The following is a 14173-nucleotide window of genomic DNA, read 5'->3' as shown; positions in this document are numbered from 1 at the left end:
TGTCAGCATTCAGAATTTATGAGTTATTCAGTTCTTCAGGGAAATGAGTTTTATTTCCCATATGCAAGTGTGATAATTCTGTGTTGCAGTGAAAAATACTTGTAGCAGATTTGGAGCAAAAAATGTCTTTTCCAGATACAATATATAAAACGAAACCTTTTTCACAGGTAAAGCATTTTTCCTATAGTTCAAATAAGCTTGATTTAATTCCTAATTCTGTCACTGCAAAAGTGCATCACTTGATATTCTTTCTGTCTTCTTCTGGCACTTGGGAATTCTATTAATTTAATTCTCTCTGTGACCTAACTGGTCCTTAGTCCTACACATAAAAATATAAAGCTCAAAAGGTATTAACTGTTGATGTTACTGCAATTCAACATTGTAGATTGCCAGGTGAAGCTCAAAACTTGTAAAAGTGCTTCAGTGCTTAAAACTTCTATGTCTATATTGTTAGTATTTAATAGTGAATAAGCAGCTGCATCAGTGTTTTAGTTTAATTTCTGTTTATATCCACCGGTCATACCTAAGTAGGTAGTTTTACGTAAGTAAAAGAAAATGAAGAAGAATTATGCATGTACGGTCTGCACATCATACGCTATCCCAAATTTAGGGCTAGAAAACTCATTCCAAAAATCAACGTTGACTTAAATTTAAGAAAATGTAGAAATGGAAATGTTCAGATATGTGTACAAAAATTTTATTCTTCCCTTTCTAACATAGTATAATAATTATGATTCTCATAAGGTTCTGTTGATTTTTTTTTCTTCATTCTACTGATGATTGAAACTTTTAGTAAAAAAGAATAATTTAAAAAATTGCTAGTCAAAAACATCTCCAAGTATAGTTGTGGAGTTTATCTGTGATGTGTGAAAACCACAGTTTAATCTCATTATTGGTACATTAATTCAAATTCACAGCTAACTTCTGGAAGGAAGGAGGGTGGGTTGGAAAGGTGGAAGTTATGAATCAGAATCGACAAATTAAGTTGATTCACCACATTGGCTCAAAGGCTGTCAGAGCATATTGAAATGTTGCAGTTATGCAAAACAGAAAATGCCCTCATAAGTTGTCAAAGCTGCCTTAGAAAAAGTATTTTCAATTTTTTAAATGTTTCTTTTTCAAGTATTTTTTAAAAATTCAGTGTGATTTTAGTGGTACTTATTTTAAGGGTATTTTTATCAATAATGCTAAACAGAGTTACACACTCCAAACTTAAAAAAGCCGATTAAGTCCTTTAGTTTAGAAAAACCTGTTTCTTTTTTACTAGATCTACTATAGCTCTCTGGATTGTCAAAGTAATATTTTCATATTATGTCTGCCTAATACTTGTCTAGCATCTTAATTAAAAAGAGACTCATAAATTGTCATGAAGTTAAAACTGCGTGATTCCTTTTGCCAAACAAGAAAAATGATCACATCATTTGATTGACTGCCACATATTAGCCATTCTGGGAGCTGGAACTGTGTAGCATTCAATAACTATTGGATCAAGAAAGTCTAACTTCTCTAAAGGTGTGACTAATCTGAATAAGCTTTTAAGCATAACATCTGTATTTTAAACACGACATGGATTTCTGCAGTTGCTATTTACAGAAACTGTTCCAGTCGTTTTGACATTGTTTGCCTGTTCCAAGTGTCTGGGATTTCAACCTAGCGCAATAACTGAGTAGGAGAGGGGTAATTGTCTTGGCAGGAAGAAAGTTACTCTGTTAGGACCACACAGTGAACATTTGAGATTATCTAATGTAATCAGATTTCTATAGAAACGGTTGCAGGAGGATTAGATTCCTACTTTGGGGAGGGGTGTGTGTGCGTATGACAATTTGTAACCCTTAACAAGGAAACTGTAATGCAAAGTAATCACAGTGACAGGAACTGGCAACGAAGGGAAATGAGTAAATGCATATATAAGGCGAAAATTCTATGTCTATAATTTTCAGTTTTCCAGAAGTTAGGCACAACCTGGTGGAAGTCAATGTGAGTCTGTTCACAGTGGAGCGTTCTGTGTGTTGTCATACCAGCTGTTGAAATGTGTCTGCCGGGATTCTCTCTGGTACTTTGCTGGTGTGTTCTCCCTTTGTAGCACCAAAGCCCATTACTTGTCTACCTCCTAATTTTGCCGGTAGGTGAATTCCCACGTAAGGGCTCTCGTCAGTAGAAGTTTTCAGCCCAGGGATGAGCTTGCAGCATGGTCTGTTGATGTGGCTCAGCAGATCTATTCAGAGGCACAGAGCCTGTCTAGATGATGTGCATGACATCTTTTAATTAGCCTTGTGATACCTGCTGTCCATTCCTAATTGCATGTGTAATTGTGGGAGTGAATAACATTGAGCTTCAGCCCAGCAAAGCCCCTTATTTCCCAGATGACTCCTGTCATATGTTCTTCCGTAGTGTTTGAAGCAGGATTCTTTTTTTTCCAAGATATTTCATTTGCTTTGCAGCAGTGTTGAGTGAGACCAGTAGTAGTTGTGTTTCAGTAGCTTTGAGGCTGTCAAGAGGGCAGTATATGAAGTGAGGTCTCCCAGTGTGGCGTGGAGGCTGCTCAAACATGATAGCATTGAGCGAAGGGAAGAGCCATATTCAGCTCTGTGTAGAGTTAGTTTGACTGGCAATGACAGGACTAGCAGCGATTGCTGGTATCAGTAGTAAATACTTCAGTATGTGAATGTCTCTTAATTGAACTGCAAAGTATTTAATGTATTGTTGCTGTGTATAGAAAAGAATCTGAAGCGCAGAGAAGAAACTTACTTTTGTTCTTGAAAAAGAAAGAAAAGATGCATTCACACTTCTGTACCAGTGACTCCAGCAAGCCTTTGTGATTTCTGTGTGTGCCAAAAGCCATGTACGTGCTCTGTAAGCTATCAAAGCTTTCAGCTGCTGCTTCCAGGTGTAGGCACTGCAATTCTGCCTGGTTCTGGGCAAGTCATTTGACGGTTTTGCATGCCTGTTAATTGTAAGCTGCCTCACTTAGTGATCCTTGGGAGATAGTTTATCTTTTGTTAAGTGCATGCACTTTGCCTTGTAGAAAGCATTGAGTCTCAGTTAGATTGCTAGATGTTGCCTAAAAATCTATATATTTTTGGGAAATGTCCGCTTTGAGAATAACATAGCTTTGTAGTCTGTTCCAGTTGAATTGATGGAGGATCTCGAATGCAGTGAAAGACCAGTGAATGCACTTAAAACACTCCTCCTTATCCTCTGTGCCTGATTTTTAAATGTAGCACATTTTGATCACTGCATCATTGAGCGTGCCAAGTGTTGCCTTTGCTGTCTCAGACTTTTGTTACATTAGAAAGCTGAGGCTCAAAGAGAGCCTCAACTTTTCCTGAAACTTTGCCCTACTGAGAAATGTGGTGATTCTGTGGTCTTTCGAATTGTAATGTTAGGTTTGGGAGGAAAGAAAATGTGTTTGTGTTTCAATGGGTTTATTCTATATGTTTATTATTACAGTCTTTTGGGAAGTTTTTGTGCTCAACTGACAATGTAACTTATCAATTATTGTTATGGAAGAGTCACAAGAGCTGTATTCATTCGCATTTGGCTTAGGTACATGTTAGCTTTGCCCAGACTTCCAAACCTGCCAAAGCCCAAATGTGGAATGTGATGAGTATGGTAAAGACTGGACTGGTAAGAAGAAAAAAAAGCTATTCATGCAGAAAACCTAAAATTTTGCCTGTAGTTAGTATAATAGAATATTGTGATGTGTTTTATTATGCTTTTTTTCTGATGTGTTGTCAGTGTTTAGTTTCTTCTGATTTTTCTGCAGTAAAGTCAATGTAGTTGGTTATTCTGCCTGTCCCTAAAAGGCACATGGTGAAATCATGCTACCTTTTTTGGTGAGTGGCACAATGGCATGGCTGGCATTTGTATTCTGCTGCATGTGTGTTTCCAGCCCAAATGACTAGGGACCACTTCGGGTGGTTGTTGCTGGGAATGGTCTTCACAGAGGAGTTCCCAGGACTGGATTTACACTAAATAAACAGAGGCCATGAGGGGAAAACTGTGATTCATTAGGAACCCTGGTTTAGGTTAAAGTGATAAAAATAGCTGCAGGACATCTTAAATTAGTTTAAAAACGAGAAAAGTAAAGGAATCCAATCTAAAGTATTTTGTAAATTGTCCACTTTTCTTTTTAGATTTCTCTGCCTTACTCTCCTCTGTTCAGTATAAGTGGGTATATAAGCCAAAGAGATAACAGAAAAGATTCAGCTGTCAAAGATTCAGATTCTGTAAACACAGGCTTTTTTAGGCGGTGCTGTCAGTACTACTATGTTGGTCTTCTCTGTTCTGCCAAAACATGTTCCTGGAAGTTTTCGTTTGCTATTCTGGTTTTAGGCAAGATGCAAGAAATGGGAGTAAAATACCAGAAAACCCCTCTGTACATTGCAGATAAACTTACTACATCATTCATTACAATTGCTTTAGTTATTTATGGAAATGTTCCATAATAGACTAGTGAACATGTGTGTTGTATGTTTTATGTAAAGAAGACGTAATTATTTGACTCCTACCCATATGCTCTTACCAGAATGTTATGGACATGAATTTTTCAGTCTTGCGCATTGGCAGAGTTACAGTGGCTCCACTTTCTGCAAATACTCTGTATTAAAAAGATACGCTTTATGTTTAACTTTGCAGATCCAGAATGCTAATGATGTGCTAATAGCACCGCTGGAGAAGTTTCGTAAAGAGCAAATAGGAGCAGCAAAAGTAAGTGGCTGTGGAAATGGTTCTTTTTCATTTCATGTTTATTTGAGTTTATCAGTGTGTTTTGAAGGCTGGACTGAAAACAGGCATTTTGTATTCAAACATACTTGATGCCACCCTCATTAATGTGTTAGTAAATTCTACGGAATTCTTTGCTTTAGAGAAGGAGATGATTTAGAAATGGAGTTAAAGACTATTATATGATTTTGCTACTGTTGCATAGTCTTACCATCTGGAGTTGTGTTCATCTTCTGATGTCTGCATTTACATTACGTTGCATCTTATATTAATCCAGAACCACACAGACTGTTTAAATAGCTGCTATGGGTGCAGTGGCCCTCAAGCGACTGTTGTATAAAGACCGAAAGAAGTCAGAGTGCTTTAGGCATGCTCTCTTTCTGTCTCTGCTTTCTCTCTCCACTTTACACAGCAGATGCAGTGCAGGGATTCATATTCATTTTGCCAGAGTATTCATCCTCATATTGCCCAGAGATTTTCCTGTGGTGGAAGTGCTCCAGTTGGTGATATAAGCCAGTTCTTTAGTGTTAAGTGTTACATCTGTGTTAGACAACCTGCACTGTTTCAGTAGTCAGCCTAGGAAATCGGATGTATTGGGGAAAAAGATGTCAGAATGAACTGTTAGTCTAGAAGAGCTATTTTCAGTCTGATCCTGGAGTCTTAAGTGGTTATCAGTGACTGCTTTGATCACAATCTTAGATGCATAAAGGCTGCGGTAGTCAATTAGGGGTATGGTTAGTAACAGTTCCTTCTGTCTGCATAAATATGCTAGTTCTGAAGCAGTTTGCATCTTGCATTAGCACTCATAAAATTTTCTGAGAAATTTTCCATTTGTAAGGTTAAACGGGTACGAATAAAAGCTCTCTTTGATGTTGTAGCTGAGGTTGCGCTTGTGCTGTACTCAACCAACCTCAGAAGAAGAACAGAGCTATCGGAAAGAGAGACCAAAGGTTTATACTTTTTGTACTGCTATTGTGAATATGTAGCAAACAGATGAGACTGCTTCCGCACAGGAACTAAATAAATGTTTGAGAAGAATTTTTACTGTGAACTTGAGGTCAGATTTCTCTGAAATGGATATTCTTTACCCTCTTAGTTGATCTGTTTTTGTGTACAACTGCATTCTTCTCTGGTCCCACCCCTATGCTGCTGTGAGATGCAGGGCTGGGAGTTTATTTACTGTGCTGCACAAATCAGAAATTAATTCCAGCACAAAATTACTTTTCATTTTCTGTAGGTTTTAGGAGCATTGTTTAGTTCTTTGTGTTACCGTTTCATTTCATATTCCTATAGCTGCAGAGAGAGCCCTGTTTGAAAGCCTGACCTGCTGTATTATTGACTGTCCTGGTCCATCAGAGAGATGATCCACAGGTGGTTCACAGGGCTCTCTGCAGAATTGTGTAAGACATTCTTGTCTCCTTTGAATATATCACTCAGTAGATGTCAATGCATATTTAATGATCTAATTGAAGATGACTCCTTTCTTTTTTGAATTAGCAAGTATTTAACGTTAAAGGCAGGACACTACAGGACAGGTTGAGTCTTCTGTATTCAGTGTATCAGAACAACTGGTTTCTTTTCCGTATGCCTTGCAGGAAAAATATGAGCATTTTCGCATCTTATATAATTTGTGGAAACAGTGATCGTTTTAACTTGTCTGTGGTCACACAACAGTGTACTGAATGAGTTCAGGAGAGAGCCTGGCTCGGCCAGCTTATTCCTGTGTCTAATGCACTTTATTATGCAGTTCTATGGGTGTTTTGGGCAGTCCAGATAGTGGCTTGACACACTGATACCGTACAGAGAGCTCTCCCAGCACATTGTTTTATAAAATGTCAAATAAACTCGTCTTTTCTTGCACTGCTTGTGGAGTTCAACTGTCAAGCTCAAAAATGAGAGATTCAGACCACCTGCGTAATCCAGATTGCAATAGACATTCACCTCTGAACTGATTTTTATCAGCGGAAGCAATTACAGTTGGCCTTTAACTAAATGGAATCAAGACAAAGAAGTGAGAGATTAATTATATTTAATACTGTTTTTCTAGTAATTACAAAATAGCAACGTGTGGTCTAAGAATAATGAGACCAGTATGAAACAGGGTAGAAATTTGGGCTTTCTGAAACTCATTGTTAGTAAAGTAGAGAAGCATGGTCAGATCTCTTACCTCCACTTTTGTTCACTGGGCTCAACCACTGAGCATCTATGAACTCTTATAAATATGGGATGAGTTGAGCTTACTAGTTATTTATCTGCAGTTAATGAAGGTTGGAACAGAGATCTGGCTCTTTGAATTCCTTTGGGGTCATCTGAACTGATAGCCCAACAGAAAACATAGATGCTTTCATGTTACTTGGATTTCAGCAGCAAGTTTCACAGGACACTGAGGAATGTCACTTTTTATTTGAGGTCTTCTCTAAACATATTGGCTGTATGGACCATTTATCAGCTGTTACTTTTTGCTCGGAAATACCAGATTTGAGCTGTTTTTTTCTCCTAGTATTAATTTACAACAGTGTGTAGAATTGTATTCATATCAAACCCAAACTTGTTCCTATTTCTCTGTCATCCCTCTCTCCCCCCCCAAAAAGAAACTAAAAAGTTTCTGGGTCTGTGTTCCTCTCCAAAGACAGGCTGAGATGATGCAGACTCTGCAGGATAGCTGATAGTTGTGTCGTATTACGTATTTCTAGAGCTGTGAATTTACACTTAATTTGCATCATAACATCTTACAGATCGACATCTTAAGAGATTAGGTATAGAAGCATGAGGTTAATTGTATATGCCTTTTGCATTGGCAATTTCAGCAGTAGCTAGAGATGCGAGCAGCTGGTCTTTGTGACCAGCCTTATGTTGTGAGTGTGTTTTATAAGCAATGATGAGTGTGGGATTCTCTCTCTTCTAATTGGACTTTGAAATTACTAATTCTAGTACCATGTTAAGCTGTGTTTCCAAATTTTTTGGGAGGGGAAAAAAAAAATAGATAGTTGTGTTACCAATATACATAATAGGAGATGATATCAGGTACTGCTGCCAGATTTTGGTGAGGGGAAGAGTATGAGAGTGCGCTTAAAAGTCCTTACTGGGCTTTTTTATTTCTTTTCTAAAACACCGGATAAAATTCATCTGGAGATAAAAAACAGCAATCCCCCCCACAGCCCCACCACACACACGCAGAAAAAAAGGAGAAAATCTTTAAATTAATGATAGTTTTCACTATGATAATCACCATTTTATTTTGATAAACTTTGCAAGATTTTTGCTACCATGATGAACTATGTAGGACTATCCTATTGCTGTGTTTAATAAAGGGAATGAGAATATTTTATTCTTTCTTCAAAATTATATCAAGTTTAGGCAAAAACTATGATCACAGAAATCAAAGAGAATATGGAGGACAAAATATATCCTGTTGATGTTACAAAGCTGTATTTCAAGTACAAGGACAGCATAAACCTGGAGTGCAAAGTTCAAGTGTTTTTGGAACATCACAAGAATAACACTAAAGACCAATTCTTCACATGCAGTTCAAAAACCTGAAGATACCCAACAAATTTGCGCAACAGTCCCTATAAAACGTTGTTTTTTGTAATCAAACCAGCAATACACAAATCTATATCACTTGCCCTTCTCGATTTGTACTACTCGCTCTTCTGTTTTTATTGCACATATTTCAGTTCTTCCTTTTCTGTACACACTCAGTTTAAATAAAGCTGAGTTCTCTCCAGAGACTACACAAACCCAGCTTTGCATTGCATAGCCTGTTGATTTACTCCATCTGAGTTTAAAAAAATGACCCCTGTGATTATTGTAGAAACGCGAGCAAAAGGCGGGTGAGGTAACTGGGAAAGGATTTCAGGCACGAAGCGGTTTGCCTTATTTGGTAAATGTGGTTTGCAAGTCCCCAGCTGGTAACTTTGGTGAGATCATTGTGTGATGTGTTATGTACAACAAGGCCAAACTTTCATGTTTCTTTTTATCCATTGAGTACAGTATTTAGCAATATTTGTTCCAATGTTCGTTGACCTTTAGTACAACTTAAATCAGATCAAAGGCACCAGAAGCAATTTTGGTTTTAAGACTTAAAAGGAGAGATTTTGTTTCCTCCTTGCAATTCTATCTGCTTCATAAAATTATTTCTTTTCACCAGGAGGATTATTTTTTTATTATTATTTACTTTCATTCATTCATTCATTCGAAGCTGTGAATTCCTTTCTACTTGGGAAACAAATCCATGTTCACTGCTGGGATTAATTTTCCTGCATCTATGTTCACATCTATACTCGCATGATGTAGGCATGCAGGAGCTGGCACGCTCTCTCTGTGTTTTATTTGGATTGTCTGCAAGTTGAGGAGCATAAAACAAACAAAAAACTCCCCATTTTTTAAAGTCTGTCAGAAAGCTGTCAAAGCAGAGTTTCAGATAGGTTTCTAAGATCAGTTAGAAATGCTGGAGTGCCCATTTTGTGAACTGGTTTCCTTGGTATCTAATCAAATTATAGCAGTACTTGTCAGTCCAAATATTCCTTTAACTGAGAAAAATGAATGACCTTGCTCTAGTAGGTACGGTGGAAGGTATTTCATTATAAGCAGCATCTTTTACTCAAGGTTTGGTACTTGTGTCCACAAGTTTTGAGATATTTTAATGTCTGTCTGAACCATGGAGGGAGGAGGATGGGGGAAGGAAGCAGAAATAGAGGCCAGGCCAGCATAATTGATGGCCAAATGTTTTGAGTTAAAATGCAACACAGTTTCCCAAAAGTGGTTACTACCAGAGTTACCCGATATCTTTTTTGATAAGATAACTTATTCTGTAGGCAAGGAAATGCAGGAGATCAAACCTATTTCTATTTCAGCAAGGCCTTTAAAGCACCCTGCATGAGACGTTCTAATTTAGTTTAGCTGAGGGTTAGTGTAAGAAACCCGATCTCTGCAAGGAACTGGTTAATGGAAAGGGCAATGAGTTTTGTTTATGAGAGATTGTCTGGTTAGAGAGAATTTACTAATTAGAAGATCCCAAGGGGCAATTTGAGATTGGTCTGTCGTTTTATTTTCAGTAATAACCAGGTAAAAAAACTGTGGTGGTGCTGACACAGCCTTAGGTTGGGGTATTGCCAAGATAGAGGACAGCTAGAGCATTGGGAAGAAAGTGTAAGATGAAATGACTGACCAGGAGGAACTGAGACTACTCAATGGCCATGACACAGCTGCAATCAAAACATTTGCTTTACTGATAAAACGCTCAAGTGACATTCTCTTAAAGATATTAAGACACTTGTAGGGACCCACCTCTGATAGATAGAGAAGTACAAATTTTCTATAGGTTTTCTTTTACTTATATAAATTCTCAGGTTTTGGATTAATCTTGTGAACTCTGAAGAAGTTGTGAACTGCATTTATAAACACATTTAATTCCAAGGTTTTGGTCCTAGATCATTTTTATCTGAGAAATAATTCAGAATACGTTGCCTAATCTGATATCTTAGTTAAACTAGCATTGACAGATGCAAGAACTGAGAAATTAAGAGGCTAAGGTAAACATAAATTGATTTTATAATGGAAAAACTTGTTTGTGACAGTTGTAAGAAAAATTGAAAATTTGAAAACTTCTTCAGATTAAATATTGTTAAAATAGTTTTTTAATTCATCTTGATTTTTTGCCATTCCCCTCTGGATTTTAGTGTCTAAAGGCTGAGGGACTTGGGTCTTTTTAGTCCAGAGAAAAGAAGACTGAGGGGGGATCTTATTAATGCTTACAAATACTTAAAGGGAGGGTGCCAGGGGGATGGGAACAGTCTTTTTTCAGTGGTGCCCAGTGATAGGACAAGAGGGAACGGGCACAAACGTGAACGTAGGAAGTTCCATCTTAACATGAGGAGGAACTTGTTTACTTTGAGGGTGGCAGAGCACTGGCACAGGCTGCCCAGAGAGGTGGTGGAGTCTCCCACTCTGGAGACATCCAAAACCTGCCTGGACGCCGTCCTGTGCAACCTGCTGTAGGTGACCCTGCTCTGGCAGGGGGGCTGGACTAGATGATCTCCAGAGGGCCCTTCCAACCCTGACCGTTTTGTGATTCCCGATAGAGTCCTCTAAGAATTGTCCCAGATCTTAAAATTTGGAGTAGCTAGATTGTTGCTTTATCAGCTGCAGCTGTCTGCTTTTCCTTTTGTAATATGCATTTAATTAAAATGTATGGTATAAAAATAATTTCTAAAATAGATCAAATGTATTTTCACTTTAAAATATAGATATCCAAATAAATTTATGGAAATAGGAAGCTGTGGAAGACCTGCGTCAATTTGGTAATTGCTATTAAAATCATTGTTTTAAAAAGTAGAAAGTAATTGGAGTGGTATGACTAACCTCTGCTTCTTGTACACTTCTGCACGAGAGAATATTTGCAAAGTTGCAAAAACAGTGGTGAAGAGCCCAGCGTGCACACACTTCATCTTTTCAGGCAGTCCGATTTTCTTCTGTGGAAAGCCAAACTTTAAGTTAGGAGATATCTCTGGCTGAGCACCTGGACCCAGAGATTTTTTGAAGCAACTAATCTACTTGGTATAGTGCTTGTCATTCTGCAAATGCAGCAAAATTATTTTCTCATTGCAGTTTCCTTCAGTTCAATAACTGTTTCATTCAAAATTGAGAAACTTTTAGGAAGTTAACAGAAAAAAAAAAAAAAGAGAGACCAATCTTAAAAGCTTGTTTCAATTCTACTTTATTCCTTTAAAAAAACAAGACTAAAAACTCAAATCTCATAACTAAAAGAATATGGACACAGGGATTAAAAACTGTCGGTTCAATCCATTAACTGCAGGTGTTTGTTAGTAAAACAGTTAATATTATGTGCTAAGTCTGTTTTAATAAATTCTGTTAAATGCATTCTTTATGTTAAAAGTTGGTATGATTAACTGGCTGACTGACTAAAACCAGTTTCTGAAGCTCTGCACTTTTTCTGCATTTTAATAAAATTCTAATTTGCATCAAAAAGAAAACATATAAATTAAGGGTAAATAAATTAGTCCTCTATTGTAAATAGAAAATGTAATTTACTGTGTTCTGCCGTAACATTTAAGAATTAAGGCTTAGAATAAATGTGTTAATTGGTGGAATTGCTTAAGGTAGTATGCAGTGTAGTTTTGTTGGCAAAAGGAAACATTTATTTTTAAAAAATCTACTGTTAGTAAAACAAAAAAAAAATTAAAAACTTAGGTAGAAAGTATCAGCCCTTCTACTGGAAAATAACAAAAGAACATAAAAATGCAAGAAAACATGCACATTTTCTCATTAAATTACGGCTTTTTTCCTGCTAATTTAAATCAGCCCACTGTAATCTGGGTCATAGGAAGGATTCAGGAAGGTCGCATCCTGACCCCGCACAGCTGCTTGAATTCTGCTGCACTCCGGAGCCGTGATTAAAAGTATGAGCAAGGACATTCTCCTCCAAACCTTATTTCCAGTTCACAGGGAAACTGAACCCCTTATCGAGTATGTAGTGGCACAGAGGATTTGGCATATATTCTTTTTTTTTTTTTTTAATTATTATTAACAAAAAAAAAAGCTTTTCTCTGTAGGTCTGCTCATCTATTGTCTTGGCCGCATTGTGGAGAGGATTACGTTCTGCACCTGAAGAAGAGATCTCAAGGTTGTTGATAAGACTCTTCAAGAATCTCTAGGAGGATTTTGGAGAAATACAGGAAGTGGCTTATTGCCAACTTCGTGGAAGCAGAGTTTAGAACTCTACTCCCTGCACAAGGTCTCAATCTTCATTCAGCTAGTCAAAGACACCTACTTTCTTGCCCCCCCCTACTTGACATTTTAATGTGTCCTGGTGTAGATACAGGAGCACCAAGAGCTCCGTCTTTCCACCAAATGAACCAGCTTCATTATTTTAGGATCTTTCAGGCTACAGTAGCCACCACAGAACTGGTTGTTCCTGTGGAGCTTGCCAATAAGGGGAGGTCTCAGATGGTTGTTTTGATGAGATCATCCCTCTCTAAGAAGTAAACTGAGAGCACTGGTTGAGCGTAACAGCGCCACTGGGGAGGCATGCCTCTTCACCCCAAAGTGATAGTTTGTGTTCCTTTATCGGTGTTATGAGAGGGACTCTGAAAATAGATGCTTTCAAAACAAAACAAAATCACTTCTGACATTAACCCCAAACCGTTGCTTTTTTTTTCTATCTGTAAACAGCACAGATTCTAGTTGTGTGTATTAATCTAAAAACTTTCTCACAACGCTCCTCAAGTTCTTCCTCAGGTCAGCATTGCTGTCCCATTGCGATGACGTGGAAGGTGGCGTGGGACCGTGAGCTGTGCTGAACGTGCTGCTGGCACGCTGAAATCGGGGATGTCGGCTGATTGGTTGGCATAGATGGGAGAGAGATTCCCAAAGAGTGTTTTTAAAAAGAAATTACTACTTAAGAGATATTTTTATCTTCTGCTTTTAAAATAAAGCAGTAAGTATGTGACTATAAGCTAGTCTATTGGAATTGCTTTATTTGTATGACAGTATGTTCTTTGCAGCTTTTTTGCATTTTCTTTGCTTTAAGTGCACAAAAGAAAGAAAATATTTGCTGTGCAGGTGAAATGACCTCTTCATTCATATTTTAGTTTAATGGTGTACCAGGACATTACTGAAATACACTTCATTTGTGAGGGAATGTAGCATAGGAAAGGGGGCATGGAGAACCTGAAACGGCAGTGTGCCTCCGTGGGGAGGAAAGCAAGCCAGTGGTGATGTAAGGAACACAGGCGAGGAAAGCAGCGACATCAGATGGGGCTGCCAACAAGGCAGCTGCTCAGGGAATGGGTGCTGGCTACTTAGGGAGACGGAGGAACGGACAAAGAGAAGCAGCGATGGCAGGAAAGGGGCACTGGTGGAGACCAAGGGAAGCTGTTGACCAGCATAATGCAGTTTTAAAAACTGGATGTTGTTTTTGCAGTTGGGAAGTTCACCTGACTGTTAGGATGAAAGCGAGCCTTACTGTCAAGTGCAAAGACCGCGCTACAAAAGCTGTTGTGCCTCTAGCAGCCCTGCACTGTGCTTACGCTCCGCATAGCTGGGTACCCTATCTTTAGTGTTTCCGTGCACAACAGAGCCAAGTCTAAATTCGCTGTCCTTAGCATGAGAACTAGAGCATCAGGAAAAACAAACCTTTTATCACTGTTGGCTCACCGTTGGATAACAGGTTGGTATGACTACTGAGCTTGGAAGGCCAGCTTCTAGCTGTCTAAACATGGGTGAGAGATTTGTCCCTGCTTAGTCCAGGTGCTGTCATGGAAGATAAGGCAAAAATTGGAGCTGCCTGTTCTCCATGAGGAAGACCAGTCCAGTTCAGCATCATCCATTGTAAATGTTGCTATTCCTCTGCCTGCGCAGTGTCTGTGTGGCACTGTTTGCTTCAGAGTCAGCCACATCCCACCAGACCTATGCGATCGTGTCATGT

At 38.4% G+C, this 14173-nt stretch overlaps 1 protein-coding gene across 1 annotated transcript in view; it reads left to right on the top strand.

Annotated features, from left to right (window-relative positions):
* ARHGAP42 (Rho GTPase activating protein 42) overlaps window positions 1-14173 on the top strand; it is a 167614-nt gene that overhangs the window by 90644 nt on the left and 62797 nt on the right. Inside the window, exon 4 of the mRNA XM_082483163.1 lies at window positions 4639-4710. Coding sequence (XP_082339289.1) covers window positions 4639-4710 — 72 coding nt within the window. The remainder of the gene's footprint in view (window positions 1-4638; window positions 4711-14173) is intronic.

This window comes from Vanellus vanellus, assembly GCF_965231255.1.
Source record: "Vanellus vanellus genome assembly, chromosome: 1".
Taxonomy (NCBI): Eukaryota; Metazoa; Chordata; class Aves; order Charadriiformes; family Charadriidae; genus Vanellus; species Vanellus vanellus.
This window is presented reverse-complemented; position numbering and strand designations above follow the sequence as displayed.